The following is a 20,539-nucleotide window of genomic DNA, read 5'->3' as shown; positions in this document are numbered from 1 at the left end:
AATGATAGAATGGTCCACCGCCCACCCGTTCTGCCAATCACCGCCCTCTCTTTCCCCCCCAGTATTTTCCGCCTCAGGCGCATGCTTCTGTTCTTCCTCTTTTGCGGTTGCACTTGTTCTCCTTCATCTTCTTTGGTTCGTCCATTTGGCCATACTGATGGCTGACCTACTTCTGTTCTCGCCCGACGTCCAGCCATTAGCCATCTGACAGGCGAGGTCATCGGACCGGGCTTCTCATAAGCATGGCATCCTCGTTCCAGGATTCGTGGCAGTGAGTTCTCTTTTTGCCTCCTTCTGGCATTGCAGAATGAGCGGTCGCTGATCAGCCGCATCATCTAGGATTGCGCTTGCAGCCGAAAACGTGCTGTCCAAGGGCCTTGCTGAGAAGGAGAAAGGGCCCGCGTTCACAGACCTATCCCACTTCTTGTCCGAGTCAGTACCTTGAAACATGCACACCACCTGGTACGCATCACATATCTGACGGTGTTTCTTGCTTTGTAGGTTCCGGATCGCTTGCCAAAATGCCATACTCTTGGATTTCGACACTGCGCGTGACGCCAATGTGGAGGATCGTCTGTGGGATGCGCATCTGAAATTGAACACCCGGTTTCGCAAACGGCTAGCTCGGGTGAGTGAGCATTTGTTATATGGCTGTTATATGGCGCGTGGCATTTTCTGATCAATGGTACCACGATAGTACCGCGAGGAGACCACAAAGAAAAAGCCGGTGGAGAAACGGAAGCTCGAGAAGCATTACCTGGACTTCATCAAATCGAGCCAACGATTCTATCGGGGATATATCCAGCATCTGTCGTCGCACTTTGGCGGGATCGTGGAGTTGGAGAAGGTGGCGCGGAAATTCAGCTTCGAGAGTGAGCCCTTCCCCTACTATCTTCTCAATGTGCTGGTCACCCGGCTAACGGTGCTTCACACAGATCTCTCGGCGCAGCCTCCAACTCGTGTTTCGAGCGATCTGCGCAAGCGCATTCTTCAATCATGCCATGCGACGCTTATTCGCCTCGGAGACCTCTCCCGCTATCGTGAAGCTGAACTCGTCAGCAAGGATCGCAACTGGGGCCCTGCCATCGGGTACTATGATCTTGCTTCGGTGATATATCCCGCGTCTGGGGCATCTCATAATCAACTGGCCATCATTGCTCTTGCAGATGTCAATCACCTTCGGGCTACATACCACCTGTACCGAGCACTATCCGCCCAGGAACCTCATCCATCGGCGAAAGGAAACCTGGAAATTGAATTCAAGAAGGTAATGAATGCATGGGCTAAAAGAGAGCTGATTCGCCCGGAGGATGCTGGCATTCCAGGAAGAGCATTGGCTCCTTGGTTTGTCTATCTACATGCTCAATGCTACAAGGGAGCCGACTTCCCTGAGCATGATGAGCTGGAGAATGAAGTACTCAGCCAACTTGCCGTTGACATCAGAGAGCGTTCGCTCGAAGGCACCCTCCAAAAGTTCTGCCTGGTGAACATCGCGGCAGAAGCCTTTGCCCGCGTGCGAGCAACTGGTAAGTACTGGAAGCACTGCTCTTTCTAAGCAGGCACTAACCAAAATTACAGATGGATCGGTTTCGAACGCGCACGTGTTCTTCCAGCGCATTAACGTGAAGACATTCTTCACCCTTCTGCAAATCCTCTTAGTCGAATTGGAGCGATTTGCCGTCGAGGATCCGAGCAACAAAGAGAACAAGAACGGCCCGGATAAGGTGACGGTGGTTGCTCGCCGAATCCTGCCCGCCCTTCGGCATTATAGTTCCTGGCTCCTGACGACCAGCGATTTGCTGGCTACACAGAAGGAAGAAATTGACTCGTCTCTTTCCATTCAAATCAAGGAATTCTGGAAGATCTATGCGAGCACTCTGTCTCTCCTCGCCTCTACATTTGATATTGCGCGTCTTCCCGAGATTGATTACCTTTTGGAAGAAGACGAAGAAAGCCTCGGGTTTGCGCCTTTGGATCAGGACGCTACTTCCCGCCGTTACGCCGGTGTGAATAGCCAGCCAAAGCCTCGCATGAACGATCCTGGGGTGGAAAGGAGTCACCCGAACATGGAAATGCTTTATCGCGTCCGCGAGTTCGTCATCGATGGACTCGATCTGGTTGTCAGAAAGGTACGAACCATCTTTCTGGACGATGAGTTTGACTAACACCGTCACAGCAAATCCCCGTCGCTCTTGTCGACGACGAAGACAAGAAGACTTTCATCTTCCAAGAAGAGGGGCTTCCGTCTCAATTTTTCTCAAGTCCGCATGGCCATCAGCAGACACTTTCGACCACGAGCATTGAAAGAGAGGACATCCCGCAACCAACTCAAGATACGAATTCTGTTGCAGAGGGTCGGAGTATGTTTGGTGGCTCTCAGTCGGCCTCGGTGTCCATGTCTGCCAATATGAATCGCATCGTCGAAGGTGTTGAGCGGCTGGTCGAGTCGGACACGTACGAAACCCCGCCCAATGAACAGCTTTCTTCCTTCCTAGGCGGAGCCGCAACCATGCCGACACCGACCCAGATTGGGCCTGACGCCAATGCTTACCCATTCAACGATCGCAGCCCGCAGCCCACGGGTACACCTATCGGTCCTGAAATTGGACAGCCAGCTGTCAATACTCCACGGGCGGTCCTGTCTGGCTTCCCTAGCATTGGTGGCCCGAGCATCTGGAGTACTGGCTCCCCTACTACCGCCTCATCACGCGGGCCGCCTCCTGGTTTGAGCCAACAGGCCCCTCTGCATTCCATGACCACCAGCAATATGAATATCCAAGAACATTCTCCATATCGCGGGCTGGCTCAGACTCAATTTTCTGATATAGGAAGCTCGTTTGCTTCCTCGCTGGTTCCCTCGCAAAACCAATCCAGCATGCCACCTCCTGTTGGACCTGGATGGGAACGGAACTCATCCAGTCGAACGACCTTTGGCGCTTTCGACGTCCCTAGCCAGCCGATCTCGACTGGAGCAACGGATGCTTCGTGGGCCAACAACGCCTTCATCGGTAGCAGCCTCTTTTCCGGGACTGATCCCCATAGTTCCGCTCTCAGTGGGAATCGCAAATCCGTCACTCAGATCAGTGCCATTGGCCCGACTCCGCCGTGTGGTCAAGGTGGTTGATTCCATACCAGTGCTCGATTGTATGAAACTCTCGTGCATGCAGATAGCACAAGGATAGCCGATGACTCAACTGTGGGCAACCTCGCATTTTTCACAAGCTCGGCTCTTTCGACAGAACCAGTAGCCCAATGATGTGCTCCTTCTGCATTGCTTTGCATCCCCCATCCAAGCCTGCCATGACCTGTCTCCAACACCGTCGCGAGACTGTTCCCCAGATTGCATGTTCCGGGACACAGCTCAGCCCTACCACAAGGTAAATTATAGTGATGGAGCCAGTGGACATCCACGGATCCCCCGAACTCGATCTTAAGCTCTTCCTTTCTTTCCCTGTGGCACTGTCATCGTTGACAATGCATGCATTGCGCGTTCAACACGCGACACAGGGAAGTCGATGGCCATCGAGATAGATAGTGCAGGCGCCGTCTTCGACAGGCCCCTTTTGCCTCGTTCAGTCTTTGTTCTCTCTTCTTTCTTTTGGCTTCTTTTCATGCAAAATGACCCGTGGTGCAAATTTTTGGTTTGCTTTCTTCTATATTGTTTTCACTGCGGAGTCCTTTCTTTCCGCGCCCGAGGTTCAGTAACTGCACTGCAGATTGCCGAACTTCAACCGGCTTGAAGTTAGGGCTCGCCACTGCCTATACAGATGCCATTGTGATCCCTAGGCACTTGAAAATAACATTCCCACATTGCCATGCTTTAATCTCTTGAACGCCTTGTAGATGGCTCATTCGCAATCAAGGAACCCCTTTTGTAGATCACCCAGCAGGCACTGACTTAAAGGCCCCTGTTGACTGGGCCGCATCTCGGGTATCTTGAACCACAATCCCCTATTTTGCCTTACTAAATCACTCACGGAATGACGCGCAACGAGAGAAGAGCTAGTGGTGCTGCACATTGATTACTCAAGTGTGTGTGTACGTTCTGACTGAAGCTATTGTCTTTTATTTGGTTGGTTTGGTTTTTAGATGAGTAGATCTCAAGATATGGGACAAAAGATGTTGAAAGGAAAAATGGTATAGAGGGTTGAATCATCCAGCGTTGAGGGGAGTGCGAAATTCAGGTGTGGAGACATGATTTCATTGCACGAGATCAGTAGTGATATCGGGAGGTTGAAGGTGATTTTGTGTTGAAGGTTGCGGGTTTGAGTCGGTTAAAGGGGATGGGTTGGTCGTATGTTGTCTATGTGTTTCTCCGGTTTAAGGAAAGAAAGAGATAGCGGCTCTTTACGAGCGGGAGTAGGTCTGCTTAGGGAGGGGGAACCTGTAATCAAGTTAGTCTTTTTTCATCACGGGCATATATCTGATAGATGGAACTCACGAGGTTCCAAGCTCCTGGATGCTCTTGCTGGCCAGCCACTGGCCCATGTCAATGCTGTCCTCCAGAGACTTGCCCTGCAGGATACCGGCGCAGAAACCACCAGCGAAAGCGTCACTGAAGGATTGGCAGGTTAGCAGAAATACAAAGCTTGAGAACGTAGGGTCATTACTCACCCAGCACCAGTGGTGTCCTCGATAGCCTCCTTGGCAACCTCACGAATGGGGAACTCCTTCAGCTGGACATCACCGTTGGCCGAGGCAATGCCGACCACGGTGGGCAGAGTACCCTGGGTGACAATGGCGATTCTGGGACGCTGGGTGTTCTTCTTGGGCAGCTGAGCGAGCTTCTTGGTGATCTCGGAGATATCCTCGGTGCCCCACTCGTGGCTGGCAGAGAAGGCACGGGCCTCGGTCTCGTTGCAGAAAGTGTAGTCGGTGTAGGGCATAACGCTGTCCAGCTGGTCCTTGAAGAACTGGGGGATGAAAGGAGCGGAGAGGGAGAGCATGAAGACCTATATCAAGCCAAATCAATCAGGCAAATCCCCCCAACAACACTCAGCACGGGGACGGAACGTACCTTGTTCTTCGCAGCGGCCTCTTCGGCGAGAGCCAGAATGGCGGGCACACAGACAGTCAGGTGGTAGCCACCAACGTAGTACACCTGGGCCTTCTCGACCAGCGACCAGATCTGGGGCTGCTTCAGATGCTCGATCTTGTACTCGTTGGCAGCAGCAAGGTGGGTGCACATGCTACGGTTGTGGCCAGTGATGACAACACCGCACTTGCCGGTGGGCTGGGCATCGTCGATACGGTACTCGGTGTGGACACCGGCCTCCTCGCAGGTCTTCTTCAGCAAGTCGGCGTACTTGTCCTTGCCGACACAGCCGATGTAGAGCACCTGGTTGTCGGGGAGCATGTACTGGACACAGAGAATTGTCAACTACTGGATAAATGCTAGGTTAAGAAGCACTGCTAGGCTTACCTGGGCACCACGGGCAGTGTTCTGGGCAGCACCACCGGGAATCAGCTTGGCATCCCGCGAGAGCAGTTCCTCGTAGAGGCCCATGTGCTGGTCCTCGGCCAGAATGGCATCGTTATCCTTCAGACCATACTTCTCAAGAAGGGCGGCATCACTTAAACAACACCTGTCAGTTCCGGACGATAAATTCGAGTCAAATATCACCTACCCACGAGCCTGGATGTCTGTCGAGGGGTATGTTAGTATGAGTTCACGGTTCATGTCTATCCAAGTCATCTACTCACCAAGGAGAGGGTTCTCCAAGCACAGAAGAGGGTAACCCTGGGAAGCAGCCATGATTGCAATGAAATTCGTGTAGATAAAAACACAATTGTTGGGGTGGAAAAGAGGAAGAAATCGAAAAGGTGGGCCTTGGAGGGGTTGGCGTAACAGTTGGCGGCAGAAAACGGGAAGGCGGAGTACGGAGCGGCCTGCTTTCCCCTAGAAATCGACATCATCGGCGGTCTGCCTGTCCTTCACTACTACGTACAAAACAGCAAAGCATCATGGCCGACCACGCCCTGGGAATCGCTGAGACTATCCAGACTGCCTCTATCAAGCGGCATCCCTCCCCAACCCACGACATCAACCCATCCACCGCCGCCTCGGAAAAACAACCCGTCGTCGCCGCGCCGCCCTCCGACGCCGGCAGCCTTTCGTCAGATATCGTCGATGCGAGCCGAGTAGTCCGTCCTCTCCGTCGCCAACAGACTCTTCCACCTCTGCCGGACCTGCGCTTCGAGCAGAGCTATTTAGCTAGCGTGAAGGATGCCGAGACTTGGGGACGAGTCGGGTGGATTACCGTGAGAGATCAGGTATGCCATCACCCCGGCAAAGCGCACCAAAAAAAGAAAGCCAATATAACTAATGCTCGAATCGTATTGCTCAGGTCCTTTTACCCCTCATCCAAGGCACGATATGGACCCTCGCGCTGTCCGGATGGCGGTTCTGGAACCGCAATGCCTCCCTCAGCGGGCGCACGCTCGGAAGTAGAATCCGCAGGTGGTGGTACGAAGTCAACAACTGGCATGTGCCTCAACAGGGCACCCTTCGCGATCCGCAGATAGCCTCGCAGGTCGAAGAAGTAAGCTTTCCTTTTCGGGGGTGTTGAAGTACCGTATGCGCTTGCGGGAATTCAAACATAACTGACGCTGTCGGAGTTTTTGCAGTTCTACACGAGTCAATTTTCGAATGCGGGCTCGGATTAATTGAAATTGGTGTGATAGACTGCGCAGGAAGCGCTGTACCAGGGTTGATGACTCTTGGTTTTGCATAATTGGCGTTGAGGGTTTGGGGTGTTTTTATTCGCATTTTCTATATCCCTCGTTTTGCAGCGGATTGGGTTTTCACTTCTCGAAAGGATTTGAAGATAGGCTTTGTCTAGTCTTGGTTTACATGTAATATCATATACTCGACTTGGGCTAGATGGCATGCAAGAAAAAAATGGCATGGATGAGCATCTTTTTTTTTAGCAAGATTTCTCATGTATAAAGTACAGCAGTTGGACGATCATCGCCCTCGTCACACAAATCCACTGCAAAACCAATAGGCCAAGACCTGGCTGGATTTGACCATTTCAGTGAATGAATGAAATATCCACTCCTGTTGGCTGGTTCGAAGCAGCACCAAATAGCACAATAAGGACACCTAGTGCGGCGGGTTCCCTCCTTGAAAGAAATGGGATTGCGTCGGAGGCATCCCAGGTGGATAGTAAGAACCAGGCTCAGCTGGTTTGGCCTGGGACACGCCGTTTGGTTCTGTTGGTTGCGTATGTTTAGATACCTCGAGAGGAGCAGGACCGCTCATTGGTGCAGGCGGCATTGAAGGCGCTGCCATTGTCGTTCTCTCTCTATCAGTCCCATAGAACGACTGGGGAGGCAGAGTAGGCGGCACTGGAGTCACAGCAGATGCATTCATGGTCGGAGGTCGAGGGAATGATTGAGGCTGTGGAACGGGAGGCAAATGCGCGGCCATTGGGGGCAGCTGGGGTCTGGCCTCTTGGGACGGAGCTGGAGGCTGCAGGGGAGACGCATTCATAATTTGTGCCGGCTGAGGAGCCCACTGTGGTGGTGGAGCAGAATGCATTGCCATGGTAGGCATGGGAGCTTGTCGCATAGCTCCTGAATGATGCTGCGGTACAGACGCCAGGGCGGGAGGTGGCTGGATGGGCGGGAGATGAGTAGACGAGCTTCCCGGCAGTCCCGTGTCCGTGGTGCTCTTCGTTTGCATATCTTGTGCAGGGGGTGGCGGCCTGTCGACCGGGACGTTGGCGGCATTGTCTTTGCCATAGCGAAGCTGTACAACGAGGCTCTGGGGCTCCCCGTTGACGATTGATTCATCTCCGCTCACATCTTCCTCTTCTTCATCGTCACCTTCCATGTCATTCTCCTCCGCTTCCTCTTCACCGCTCTTCCACTCGTTTCCGCTGGAATTGCCTTCAGCTTCAGACGCATCTTCCAAGTCATCGACATTGTATCCCGAGTATCCATTAGGATTAAGCGAAGTCCGAATCCTTTGTGCCCTCGGAGCGTCGTCATCTTCAGAATCTTCCCTCTGGCCACTGTGCAATGATGCGCCATAAAGGCCTCCAGCACGGGATCGGATCTGCCGGCCACTCGCGGTGAACCGAGGAGCATCCGTTTCGTCTGCTGAAGTTACATTGCGATTTGAGCGTCTCGTTGATGGTAGATCATCGGACAAGAAATCCTCGTCGTCGGAATAGGTATACTTCAGCCTCTTCCCACGCGTGCGACCTTCGTAGAGAGAAAAGCCCGGCTCGGGCCGAGAAAAAGCAGCTTTGCGAGCAAGACGGTAGTCGCGGCGTTTCCGTTTCTAATGGATATGCGTTAGTACAGTTATTTCGGCTGCTTGAATGGATTGACTTGCCTCTTCTGATGCCTCAAACCGAGGAATGGCGGCCCGAATTCTCTCACACAGTTTCTTCGAGTTGGTTCCCTTCTCCTCTCCGAGTTTGTCGGCAACAGATTGCAGCTCTGGAATACTTCCCGCGATACTCCACCAAGTGATATGCTTCAGAGCCGGATTGCTTTCTCGATACAACCGGAAGTTGGTATCATCTTGTCCCTCGATGAGCCAATACCGGCGTTTGAGGCTATCACGGCCCCATGATTGAACGGATAAAGGCTGGTTGAGATCATCGTCGTGACGCGCCTGTTTGTAAGATTCCTTGAGCTTTGTCTGAACCGCTTCAGATGACGACAGAGACCAGAGAATCAGGGCTTTGAGCAATTGCAACTGTCAAAATAGTTAATGGTGTGGAAAGGTGGCGGTAAGGCCGTGCGACCTACGCGCTCTTCGGGCGACAGGGTCGCAAAGGTGCGTCCGCCATGAAGGGGGTTCTTGCCCTCCCACTCCTTTGGCCACTGCGCCGCATGTGTCTGGACCGCTTCTTCGAGAGGGCGCGTGTAATGATTCCGCCTGCAAAAGCCCGGAAATCAAATTAGCTTTTGTTCTCCAGTGCAATTGATGCTCCGTGGTAGCTTCGACTTCTCTCCACGTGGGGGGTATTTGGGTGGCGACCATACTCAACATCCTTCTTGCGGTTCAGCACAAGTCCCAGTAATGCACATAGTAATCTCTCAATGTAGTCGCCCGGAGGAGACTCCTCTATTCCTCGCTCGATATCCTGGGGGCCGTAATGTGGCACATGGCGAGGGAACACATCGTGGAAACGCGCGCGGAACATGACAATGAACTAAAAGATGCGACAACTTAGCAAACGTGTCCCAACACCGGGTGAACGCGTCATGGACGTGTCTTAGCAACAAGGAAATCTCTCTTCACACTCACCGCGATGCTCGGGTGATCTGCTACAACGTATTCGTGAGGTGGTGAGGGCTCCCGTTTGGGCGGCGGTGTTTCGGACTTCTGCTTCTTGAAGTACTTGGTGATGCCGACCGGCTCCTCCTCTGCCATGGCTTCGTCATCTGTCGGTGGTGCTGACGACAGCGATGAATCGTCTGAAAGAGACATGGTTGGATGCGGTTGGGGGTGGTGGTGTTGAAGGGGGAAAGAAGGTGAGTTGAGCCCGAAGTGAGTTCGCGCATCGCGCCTTCACTCCAGCGCCCGATCGATTATTTCATGGGATTCCTACGCAACCCAGGATCGCATTCTCATTGGATATTTGGAATGGGAAATAGGTATTTCCTTCCTTTTTATTATCCAGAATTATAGACCCTTTTGAATGTTGTATATCGATCTATATCGCCGGAATTGAGCAAGTTGGCCAACTCCAGATGTTCAGACGGGCTCAGTCATCCTTTAGCGATCACCGAGCTGTCAAATTCTATCGCCGAACAGCTCGTTGTTCAATCACATTGCACATTCACTACTCTGCTCTCAACCCTACTTTCGATCATGGAAGGTCATGTGACATATTTCTTACATAACCCAGTCTAGTCCCGTTTGGGCTAGGTTAGCGACCGCACGCAAAAGCCCACACAGTCAGTCCGGGAACTCGATTTTCTCAACCCTCAACAAGCCCATCACATCAAGGTACGCCCACCACCACCACTTTTCCTGCTACCACCCACGACGATACTAACACACACTCCTTCCAGACAGTCGCCATGGGTCGCGTCATTCGCAACCAGAGGAAGGGCCGTGGTTCCATTTTCAGTGAGTTCGACCGCATCAATCCGGGATGAAAGTGCGCTGCAACCTCGAGCATGGAGCAGCGAGGAAAAACTCGAGTCTTGGACAAAATAGAAAAAAGGGAATTGAGTGCTGATGTCCTATTTTTTTTTCTACTTGCAGCGGCCAACACCCGTCTCAACAAGGCGCCTGCCCAGTTCCGTACCCTCGACTATGCCGAGCGTCATGGCTACACCCGCGGTGTCGTGAAGGAGATCATCCACGACGCCGGTCGTGGTGCTCCCCTCGCCAAGGTCCAGTTCCGTCACCCCTACAAGTTCAAGATGGTCACCGAGACCTTCATCGCCAACGAGGGCATGTACACCGGCCAGTTCATCTACGCCGGCAAGAACGCTGCCCTGACCGTCGGCAACGTCCTGCCCCTGGCCTCCATGCCCGAGGGTACCGTCGTGACCAACGTCGAGGAGAAGTCCGGTGACCGTGGTGCTCTGGGCCGTACCTCCGGCAACTACGTGACCGTCATTGGCCACAACCCCGACGAGGGCAAGACCCGTGTCAAGCTGCCCTCCGGTGCCAAGAAGGTGGTCAAGAACACCGCCCGTGGTATGGTTGGTATCGTCGCCGGTGGTGGCCGTACCGACAAGCCCCTGCTCAAGGCTTCGCGCGCCAAGCACAAGTTCGCCGTCAAGCGCAACTCGTGGCCCAAGACTCGTGGTGTTGCCATGAACCCCGTCGATCACGTAAGTTCCCACATCTCTGTTGTTGTGTTCATCGCTGACCCGCCCTTCTACAGCCTCACGGTGGTGGTAACCACCAGCACATTGGTAAGGCGTCGACCATCTCTCGCTACGCCGCCAAGGGTCAAAAGGCCGGTCTCATCGCCGCCCGGCGGACCGGTCTGCTCCGTGGTACCCAGAAGGTCAAGGACTAAGGGTATTCTGGCACGGAGTTTGTGTTGTGATGGGTTGAAAATGGACTTCTGCTATGAGACTTATGTACCTAGGCGACTGCGGATGAGCGTCCCACGCACCCTTAGCGAATTAAGGCTGTGGCCATCATCTTTTTTCTCACCCTGGGACGGAAGCAGAAGCAAAAACGGCCCGTGGGGCACTGAAATGACATACCTTTTCGAATCTTCAGTTCTTTCCCTTGTAGTGGGCCATTGTCGAGCTCAGTGTGCATCTAAATTGTAGCAAGCCACTGTGTATGTAGCAGAAACGGCATGCTATGGATCGGTTGTTCTCGAGTTGTAGTTTGCATTTGATGGTTGCGATATTTGAATGTATCATGCCGGTCGGGTAGAAAATATATATCTGCAACGAGTTTCTATACCACCGTCCAGGTGGAAACTAAAACCATTCCGGGAACATATCCATCCATGATGACAGTAGTAGTAGCAGTAGTGCATTCAATATCCAACCGTCCCAAGCTATTCCCACTGACCTATCAACGTCCAAATGGCAGTGACAAAATCGTTGATCTCAAAGTGACCAATCAGCGGCCACTACCGAGCCTATGAACGCACCGTCGTCAGTGCCTCTTCTTTCACTCCCATCACCAGCAACCATCCAGAGAGAACAGCCCATCAGATACACAATAATCTACAATCATCATATCATCCCACCATGCTCCGACCCCCACCCCCACCACAAGAAATCCCCCGCCTCCCGCCATCGGGCCAAACCCTCGACACCGCAGCCCGGTGGCAAGCCCTCGTAAACCGGGACTCCAGCATTAACACCTTCGTCTACGCAGTCCTCACCACCAAAATCTACTGTCGCCCGTCTTGTCCAGGCCGTCTCGCACGCCGCGCCAACGTGCGGTTCTACGACACGCCGACCCAGGCCGAGCACGCCGGGTTCCGGGCCTGCAAGCGCTGCCGCCCGCAACACGCGGGGCTCACGGCGGCTCAGAGGGACCCCCAAACGGTGCTGGTGCAAATCGCCTGCGCGTCCATCCGTGACCTCCTGGCTAAGGGCTTGAAACCGCCGCGGCTTTATGATCTGGCTGCTGCGGCGGGCTTGACGCCCAGTCATTTTCATCGCGTGTTTAAGAAACGGGTTGGCGTTACGCCGGGTCGGTACGCGGCTGATTTTGTCCAGTCGCGTGTGAGCCAGGGTGTGGATGGGGCTTCGCCTGATACATTGTCGTCCGGGAGGCTTGACTCGTCATCATCACCGTCATCCCCTGTGTCAGGGCTAGGTGGTGGCGGGGATGGCGAGCGCCTGGATTGGAATCTTGATTGGAATCTAGAAGGGGGGAAGGGAGTGGAGAGGGTTTCAGACGGTCTAGCGGTGGTGGATGAGGCCGTACTATGGAATGACTTTGATGTGTGGTTGAGTGGTGAGCCGGCCATACATGTTGATCCGCGGCTGCTGGGGGGCATTGAATAAAGCCGATCAATAAGAAGAAGAACAATAATATAATCAGGCAATGACCATACAGTCTCTCTCCCCTAGGTCCTTTCTCGCAGGACGTAAGGGTGAAACCGTCCAGCAGCATCCCCGGACCCGCATGCGGGCATTCATCAGTGGTGGCAACATCCCAAATTTTAACTGCACACTTATTATTAGTTCACCAATAGGCATGGCTCCCCTCCACCTGCCCTGGCCCACCAACGCGTGTCACCGGCTGTGCCCGTCTCACTGGGTTCATGGTTGTCTCTCTGAAACCCTGGCTCTGCCAGTTTCACGGCCGACTTGGGCGGCAACCAGAAGGGCCAGAAGGGCTTGGTGGGTCAGGCACAATCACAATAATAGTAGCGAGAAAAATACACTAGTCGGAATAGCCTACTTCTCTCATCCTCCAGGGCACACCCAATCCAATGGTCCCCACCGATCAACCTGAATGCATCCCGAATAACGTTGGTGGCGGCAGTCCTTAATCAATGTGCGCAACCCCTTGGCATGACAGCCTCCCTTCTTTTCTTTCTTCCTCTCTTCCACTCCTCCCTCCCCCTTCCTGGCTCTCTTTCTTCCACACATGAACACACATTCGTTTCATCCAGTATTCTAGTATCTGTTTGCAATACATCATCCCACTGCCTGCCTTCCTTAATTGTATCCAGACCCCCCCGATCGGTACCGATCTATCTGCCCCACCACCACATCCACCATGAATGTCAACAAGCGCATCGGTCGCCTCAAGCAATGGGCCGGCGAGCGCATGGGCGGCGAGGTGAAGACCAACCTCTCCGATAGTTTCAAGGCCATGGAAACGGAAATGGCCGTCCGCCATGAAGGTATGACCGGATGGATGAACTGGCCCCGAACCAGTGCTGATGCCAGATCTCACCAGGCGTCGACCGCATCCACAAATCCATGACTGGATACGTCAAGGCCCTCTCGAAGCGCAATGAGGGCGACGACAAGGAGAAGACCCTCCCCGTTGCCCACCTGGGCAGCAGCATGATTGCCCACGGCGAAGATTTCGACTGCAGCTCCGAATACGGCCAGTGCTTGACCAGTAAGTGGTGACAGCGACATGCTCGAGACCCATTCCTCTCTAACTAGCGTATCAGTGTTGGGCCGGACGGAGGAACGTGTGGCACGTGCGCAGGAAACCTACATTGCGCAGGCGACTTCGAGCTGGCTTGAATCCCTGGAAAGGTCGCTGGCCCAGATGAAAGACTACCAGCAGGCGCGCAAGAAGCTCGACAGCCGACGATTGGCATATGATACCTCGCTCTCGAAAATGCAAAAGGCGAAGAGAGAAGATTTCCGAGTGGAGGAAGAGCTGCGCACGCAGAAGATCAAATACGAGGAGGCCAACGACGACGTGCTGCGCCGCATGGAAGACATCCGGGACTCGGAGCCCGAAAATGTCATGGATCTGGGCTCGTTCCTGGACGCTCAATTGGAATATCACGAGCGGTGCCGCGAGGCGCTCCTTCAACTCAAGAACGATTGGCCTGGCGTGTAAGATCGGCACTTTCAATCTTCTTGAGCAAATGTTAATCCCTCTTACAGGTCCAGTGCAGGGCAGACTACGGCACGCCGCACAAGAGCCCGTTCCAATACCGGCAGTTCGCTCCAGCAGCGATACGATCCTCTTCATGAAGAGATCACGAATGCTACAGAGAGTCGGCCCACGATCCGCTCCAGCAAGACCATGTCGATGTATATTGCAGACTCGCCTGCACGCGAGACTCAGCCGATCAGCAATGGGTACTCCCGCCCGGTTTACAACCGCACGTCCACCTTCGAAGGGCCCACCCAGCTGCGCCAGGAACAGCCCCCGCAACCGTGGGTGCAGCGGGCTGCAAGTGACCTAACTACGCGCCACAGTGTCTATGCTGGTAACGGCAGATTCCCCGGCGACCCCTACGCCGACTCCGAGAGCAGCTCCTACGGCCGGTCTAGCCCCGAGCGCCCATTTGGTAACAACCGATCGATCTCGCCCGCGACCTCGCACTGCAGCAGCGTGGCCTCTCGACGGCCAAGCTCGAATGCTCTGAATGGGACGAATGGCTTAGCCAAGAAGGCGCCTCCTCCGCCTCCGCCTTCGCGGTCCAAGAAACCCCCGCCTCCACCACCGCCCATGAAGCGCAGTCTGGTTGCTGCTGCTGACGTGTAGGGAAGATTAACGACGAATCGTGTTTGATACCGAGCGTGGGGTTTGGGAGTTTGTAATGTTCCGATGGGTTATGATTGGGTATGATGATTTGGGTTATGAACATTGTTATCAGCGTTCTTTCTTTTATTGGGGGATGGGTGTGAGTATTGCTTTACTGAGAGTATAGTTAAAACGAACCATTGCTTCGAATGAACTGTTACACATTGGCAACGTTGCTCTAACTACAGTAGTGAGATCATATGGTTGTGGAAGTTGCCAGTCATGAGCCCTAGAAAAGGGGCAAGTGTGGTCCGTCAAGAATATCTTATATCGATGCTAGGATTATTGAATGTTTCTTGAACTACTTATCTTTCTTCCGGGTTGAGTTCGAAGCCCCGAGCTTGCTCGCAATAGGAACACTTGATGGTGCAATAATGGCCGGCTACAAACTTCCCTGCTGTGGCGACCTGGACAGCACCCATAACTTCTTCTGCAGCAACCTCCTCTTTTCGCTCAGTCTTGAACAAGGACACCCTATCTTCACCATCGCCAAAGCCCTATAGGTCTATGCTTCGTAGGCAGTACTCCATGTACTGCCACACCGTAATTGTAGTCATGCTGACTCAGGTCGTTCCTCAACTAACTCTTGGAGCGGGTTGCTCAGTATTACTGCTACGTGTTGATTAAAACAGGCTTGCTTCGAGTAAAGTGTTACAAGTATAGATATCGAGATCTATAGTCCATCCGGAGTCAGTACTGGATGTACTGCGGGCGCCGCACAGGGCAGTCTGCTGACTCAGCATCACCTGACCGCCACACTGAAATCTTCTCCTCCGCCTCCTGTTGTTAGTCCACTACCAGCGAGCACCAGCCCCGTCCAGCGAGTCGCGCAACCCGGTCCCCTCCATCTCCATTTCATCCATTTTTTTCTTCAACGCGCCCTCCCCGCCGCGTTTCTGCCACTTGGGGCCTCCCACCCCATCCCCGTTGCCTCCTTTTCGGTCTTTTCCATTTTCCCTTCTTTTCTTGACTCATCCGGCCGTGACCCCCATTGGGATTCCATCGCCTGGCATCCCCGGACCTCCGACTACGGACCCAAACATCTCCGTTTCCATCGCCAAGGACCACGACTAGACCCTTTCTAGTCGCATCGGTCCCGCCAGATACTTCTCACCTCCGTCGCGTCCCTACCCTCCCTTCCCCCGATCCTGCCCCCTGCTCTTTCGCGGGCGCGACCTGGCAATAAGTGGAGACCGCGACAAATCCCACCAACATCCGCTTCGATTTTCTCGGTCGCGTTGCTCTACCCACCTATCAGGTGCCTGGCCCATGAATTAAAGAAGCACGCGTCTCAAATATGGCTTCCTTGCAGTCGGCGCCTAACATGGCGTCTGGCAACGTGAGCTTGCCGCCTCACTTGACGCAGCAGCACGTCCAGGAGGTTCTTCAGGTGAGTTGTCGCTGCACATCCCTCGCTCGACCCTTGACACCCGTCATATCCCGACATGCTAACCTCGTTGTCGCGCAGAAATTCAAGCAGATGCAAGAACAAGGTGTCCGCCATGACGACCCTGAATACCTCAAGGCGCATAACCTGCTCTCCGCCATCCAACGACAGCAAGCCTACCAGAAGCAGCGAATGCAGCAGCAACAACAGCTCCAGGCGCAACAGCGCCAACAGCAGATGAATGGTGCTGGCGCGGATGCCGCCACCAATGGTGCCCATGGTAAGCCTTTGTTGCGCATCGGTCCATTTTCGATGATTAGCTAACACTTATATCCAGCACGCACCGGCTCGACCTCGTCTGCTACTGGCGCGGCTCGGGATTCCTCGTCTACGCCGAACCAGGCTCCCGTTGCAGGACAGAAGAATGGCCCGGGGCCCAGCAGTAGCTTTTCGCCGGAGCAATTGGCCACTCTGCGCAATCAGATTTTGGCTTTCAAGATGCTCTCCAAGAACCTTGCTATCCCGCCTCGCGTCCAACAGCAGCTCTTCGCGTCTAAGAAACAGCAGACGCCGACACCTACCGAGACCGTCGCTGTGGCAGAGAGTGCCGTCGAAAATGCGGAAAAGAGCTCTGCCGAGAAAACTGCTGACGCAGAGCCGGCTGCTCCAGCCAAGGACTGGTATGGGAGCCTGGAGTCTCCATACGACTCGCTGTCCAAAACGATCAGCTACACAGATCACGCCACTCGCACGAACCGCGCACGTATTCCTGCCCTCATGCCCCTTGGCATCGACTTAGAACAAGTGCGCGATGATCGTGAATTGATTCTGTACAACAGGATCACTGCGCGGAAAGCGGAGCTTGCTGAGCTGCCTGCTAATCTCGGTGCATGGGATACCAGCAAGAGTGATGCGCCCACCGGTGACGATTCTCTGAAGTTGAAGGCGCTCATTGAGTACAAGATGCTCAATCTCTTGCCGAAGCAGAAGCTTTTCCGCAAGCAGATTCAAAACGAGATGTTTCATTATGAGAACCTTGGCATGACCGCGAACCGCTCGAGCCATCGCCGCATGAAGAAGCAGTCTCTGCGGGAGGCCCGGATTACCGAGAAGCTTGAAAAGCAACAGCGTGATGCTCGTGAGACCCGCGAGAAGAAGAAGCAATACGACCAGCTGCAGGCTATTCTCAACCACGGCGCTGAAGTCGCCAACGCCACGGTCCAGCAACGCACTCGCTCGCAGAAACTGGGTCGCATGATGCTCCAGCACCACCAGTTCATGGAACGTGAGGAGCAGCGACGTGTGGAGCGGACCGCCAAGCAACGTCTTCAGGCTCTGAAGGCTAACGATGAAGAGACGTACCTGAAGCTGCTCGGACAAGCTAAGGATTCTCGTATCTCTCACCTGCTCAATCAGACCGACAACTTCCTCAAGCAGCTGGCTGCCTCTGTCCGGGCGCAGCAGCGGAACCAGGCCCAGCGCTATGGCGATGAACACGACGATTTTGAAGAGGAAGAAGAGGAAGAGGAGATCGGTGGAAGTTCCGACGAGGATACTCCCGGCCAGAAGAAGATTGATTACTACGCTGTGGCCCATCGCATCCGAGAACAGGTCACTGAGCAGCCTTCGATTCTCGTTGGTGGTTCTTTGAAGGAGTACCAGCTGAAGGGTTTGCAGTGGATGATCTCTCTATACAACAACAACCTGAATGGTATCTTGGCCGACGAAATGGGTCTTGGAAAGACAATCCAGACCATTAGTCTGATCACCCACATCATTGAGAAGAAGCGGAATAACGGCCCATTCTTGGTCATTGTACCTTTGAGTACGCTGACCAATTGGAACCTTGAGTTTGAGAAGTGGGCACCTTCGGTCAGCAAGGTCGTCTACAAGGGTCCTCCCAATGCACGGAAGCAGCAACAGCAGCAGATTCGCTGGGGCAACTTCCAGGTCCTCTTGACCACCTACGAGTACATCATCAAGGATCGTCCCGTGCTCAGCAAGATCAAGTGGACACACATGATTGTTGACGAAGGTCACCGGATGAAGAACGCTCAGTCGAAGCTGAGCAGCACTCTGTCTACATACTACGTCAGCCGTTACCGGTTGATTCTTACCGGTACTCCACTGCAGAACAACCTGCCTGAGCTGTGGGCCCTTCTCAACTTCGTCCTGCCGAACATTTTCAAGTCGGTCAAGTCGTTTGATGAGTGGTTCAATACGCCATTTGCCAATACCGGTGGTCAAGACCGCATGGACCTGAGCGAGGAAGAGCAGCTTCTTGTGATTCGTCGTCTGCACAAGGTTCTCCGTCCTTTCCTCCTCCGCCGTCTGAAAAAGGATGTTGAGAAGGATCTGCCTGACAAGCAGGAGCGGGTCGTCAAGTGTCGCTTCTCGGCGCTGCAAACCAAGCTGTACAAGCAGCTCATGACCCACAACAAAATGGTGGTCAGCGATGGAAAGGGTGGCAAGACTGGAATGCGTGGTTTGAGCAACATGCTTATGCAGTTGCGAAAGCTCTGCAACCATCCATTTGTCTTTGAGCCCGTGGAAGACCAGATGAATCCCAGCCGGATGTCCAACGATCTTCTGTGGCGAACAGCAGGTAAATTCGAGTTGCTTGATCGGGTTCTGCCCAAGTTCCGTGCCACCGGACATCGTGTCTTGATGTTTTTCCAGATGACCCAGATCATGAACATTATGGAGGATTTCCTTCGCATGCGTGGTCTCAAGTATCTCCGCCTTGATGGTTCCACCAAGTCTGATGATCGATCCGATCTGTTGAAACTTTTCAATGAGCCGGGCTCCGATTACTTCTGCTTCTTGCTCTCGACCCGTGCGGGTGGTCTGGGTTTGAATCTGCAGACTGCTGACACCGTCATCATCTACGACTCCGACTGGAACCCTCACCAGGATCTGCAAGCCCAGGATCGTGCTCATCGTATCGGTCAGAAGAATGAGGTCCGCATCCTGCGTTTGATCAGCTCGAACTCTGTGGAAGAGAAGATCTTGGAGCGTGCACAGTTCAAACTCGACATGGATGGCAAGGTTATCCAGGCCGGAAAGTTCGATAACAAATCCACCAACGAAGAACGAGACGCCCTGCTTCGGACGCTCTTGGAGACTGCCGAAGATGCGGAGCAGCTTGGCGATCACGATGAGATGGACGATGACGACCTTAATGAAATCATGGCCCGGTCTGAAGCCGAGATAGGCATTTTCCAGCAGATCGACAAGGATCGCCAGAAGAACGATTCGTATGGCCCTGGACACCGCTACCCTCGATTGATGTGTGAAGAGGAGCTGCCCGAAATCTACATGCAAGAGGATAACCCAATGACGGAGGAACCCGAAATTGAGATCGCTGGCCGCGGAGCTCGTGAGCGCAAGGTGACCAAATACGATGACGGCCTGACGGAAGAGCAGTGGCTGATGGCGGTGGATGCTGAGGACGACAGCATTGAGGATGCTATTGCCCGGAAGGAGGCACGGGTTGAGCGGCGCAAATCCAACAAGGACAAGCGTGGGAAGAAGGGAGGGGCAGAGTCATCTCCCGAGCCGCCCTCTCGCGAAAACTCCGAAACTCCTCAGCCCAAGAAGCGCCGCCGTGGCCCTGCACCGAAGCGCAAGGCTGAAGAAGTCGCCGATGACACCCCACAGCCCAAGCGCAAGCGTGGCCGCCAGCCCAAGGCCGTGGACACGTTGAGCAGTGCCGACCGTGCCACCTTGAATCGCATTTTAAATAGTGTGGTTGAATCCCTGATGGCAATGGAGCAGGAGCTTCCTGCCGAGTCCTCCGATGACGAGGATGAACCCGTCGTTCGCGCGATCATGGATCCGTTCATGAAGCCGCCTCCGCGCTCGCAGTATCCGGATTACTACATGATCATTCAGAACCCCATCGCGATGGACACGATCCAGAAGAAGATCAAGCGGGACGAGTACCAGAATCTTCGGGAGTTCCGCGAGGACGTCCACATGCTCTGTCAGAACGCTCGGACATACAATGAGGATGGCAGTTTGCTCTTCCAGGATGCAAACGACATCGAGGTAAGTTTTTTTATTATTACCAATTTTATTCCACAGTACTGACCACAACCAGGCCAAATGCTTGATGGAACTGAAGAAGCAAACCGAGGGCCACCCGGAGTTTGCCAACTTTGACGACTCGGTTTCCGCAGCTGGAGATGGCATGTCCACTCTTTCCGGCACGGATACCCCGATGACTGCTGGAACCCCTGGACAGCCCAAGTTGAAGCTCACGTTCAGCAACGCAAACCGAGACAGCGGCGATAGCGCGAACGGCGCCGAACTGGACGACGAAGAGTAGGGTGAATGCCCTCACTCTTACCCATCATTACCCATTACCGCACGATTCATCTGATATCACCACTTCTCCGTGTTCTGTTCCTTGGAAGGAACCTGTGTAAAACGAATCTACCTTTTTATTACTATTTTGTTTTCAT

At 53.8% G+C, this 20,539-nt stretch overlaps 8 protein-coding genes across 8 annotated transcripts; 6 read left to right on the top strand and 2 right to left on the bottom strand.

Annotated features, from left to right (window-relative positions):
• Positions 1–242: 242 nt before the first annotated feature.
• PFLUO_LOCUS6050 (uncharacterized protein) lies at positions 243–3,124 on the top strand (the record flags this gene model as incomplete). Its single annotated transcript, XM_073783559.1, has 6 exons — positions 243–271; positions 340–432; positions 502–628; positions 698–1,526; positions 1,579–2,129; positions 2,177–3,124. The coding sequence occupies 6 exons, from the start codon at positions 243–245 to the stop codon at positions 3,122–3,124; spliced, it is 2,577 nt and encodes an 858-aa protein (XP_073640101.1).
• A 1,223-nt stretch (positions 3,125–4,347) lies between these two features.
• Positions 4,348–5,755, bottom strand: PFLUO_LOCUS6049 (adenosine kinase; the record flags this gene model as incomplete). The annotated part of the gene is made up of 7 exons (XM_073783558.1): positions 4,348–4,384; positions 4,442–4,555; positions 4,615–4,952; positions 5,018–5,359; positions 5,423–5,573; positions 5,628–5,643; positions 5,704–5,755. The coding sequence occupies 7 exons, from the start codon at positions 5,753–5,755 to the stop codon at positions 4,348–4,350; spliced, it is 1,050 nt and encodes a 349-aa protein (XP_073640100.1).
• A 209-nt stretch (positions 5,756–5,964) lies between these two features.
• Positions 5,965–6,666, top strand: PFLUO_LOCUS6048 (uncharacterized protein; the record flags this gene model as incomplete). Its single annotated transcript, XM_073783557.1, has 3 exons — positions 5,965–6,273; positions 6,348–6,542; positions 6,628–6,666. 3 exons carry the CDS (start codon positions 5,965–5,967, stop codon positions 6,664–6,666), a joined length of 543 nt encoding a protein of 180 aa, XP_073640099.1.
• Positions 6,667–7,105: 439 nt separating this feature from the next.
• Positions 7,106–9,451, bottom strand: PFLUO_LOCUS6047 (uncharacterized protein; the record flags this gene model as incomplete). Its single annotated transcript, XM_073783553.1, has 5 exons — positions 7,106–8,290; positions 8,312–8,713; positions 8,767–8,896; positions 9,004–9,173; positions 9,269–9,451. The coding sequence occupies 5 exons, from the start codon at positions 9,449–9,451 to the stop codon at positions 7,106–7,108; spliced, it is 2,070 nt and encodes a 689-aa protein (XP_073640098.1).
• A 596-nt stretch (positions 9,452–10,047) lies between these two features.
• Positions 10,048–11,003, top strand: PFLUO_LOCUS6046 (60S ribosomal protein L2; the record flags this gene model as incomplete). The annotated part of the gene is made up of 3 exons (XM_073783552.1): positions 10,048–10,096; positions 10,235–10,812; positions 10,866–11,003. 3 exons carry the CDS (start codon positions 10,048–10,050, stop codon positions 11,001–11,003), a joined length of 765 nt encoding a protein of 254 aa, XP_073640097.1.
• Positions 11,004–11,697: 694 nt separating this feature from the next.
• On the top strand, positions 11,698–12,465 carry PFLUO_LOCUS6045 (uncharacterized protein; the record flags this gene model as incomplete). Its single annotated transcript, XM_073783551.1, has 1 exon — positions 11,698–12,465. One exon carries the CDS (start codon positions 11,698–11,700, stop codon positions 12,463–12,465), a length of 768 nt encoding a protein of 255 aa, XP_073640096.1.
• A 721-nt stretch (positions 12,466–13,186) lies between these two features.
• On the top strand, positions 13,187–14,647 carry PFLUO_LOCUS6044 (uncharacterized protein; the record flags this gene model as incomplete). The annotated part of the gene is made up of 4 exons (XM_073783550.1): positions 13,187–13,313; positions 13,370–13,537; positions 13,593–13,989; positions 14,041–14,647. 4 exons carry the CDS (start codon positions 13,187–13,189, stop codon positions 14,645–14,647), a joined length of 1,299 nt encoding a protein of 432 aa, XP_073640095.1.
• Positions 14,648–15,983: 1,336 nt separating this feature from the next.
• Positions 15,984–20,403, top strand: PFLUO_LOCUS6043 (transcriptional regulator; the record flags this gene model as incomplete). Its single annotated transcript, XM_073783549.1, has 4 exons — positions 15,984–16,076; positions 16,155–16,353; positions 16,411–20,123; positions 20,176–20,403. 4 exons carry the CDS (start codon positions 15,984–15,986, stop codon positions 20,401–20,403), a joined length of 4,233 nt encoding a protein of 1,410 aa, XP_073640094.1.
• Between the last annotated feature and the right edge of the window lie 136 nt (positions 20,404–20,539).

Source organism: Penicillium psychrofluorescens (assembly GCF_964197705.1).
Source record: "Penicillium psychrofluorescens genome assembly, chromosome: 4".
NCBI lineage: Eukaryota > Fungi > Ascomycota > Eurotiomycetes > Eurotiales > Aspergillaceae > Penicillium > Penicillium psychrofluorescens.
The sequence above is the reverse complement of the archived record's forward strand: the minus strand, read 5'-3'. Positions and strand labels throughout refer to the sequence as shown.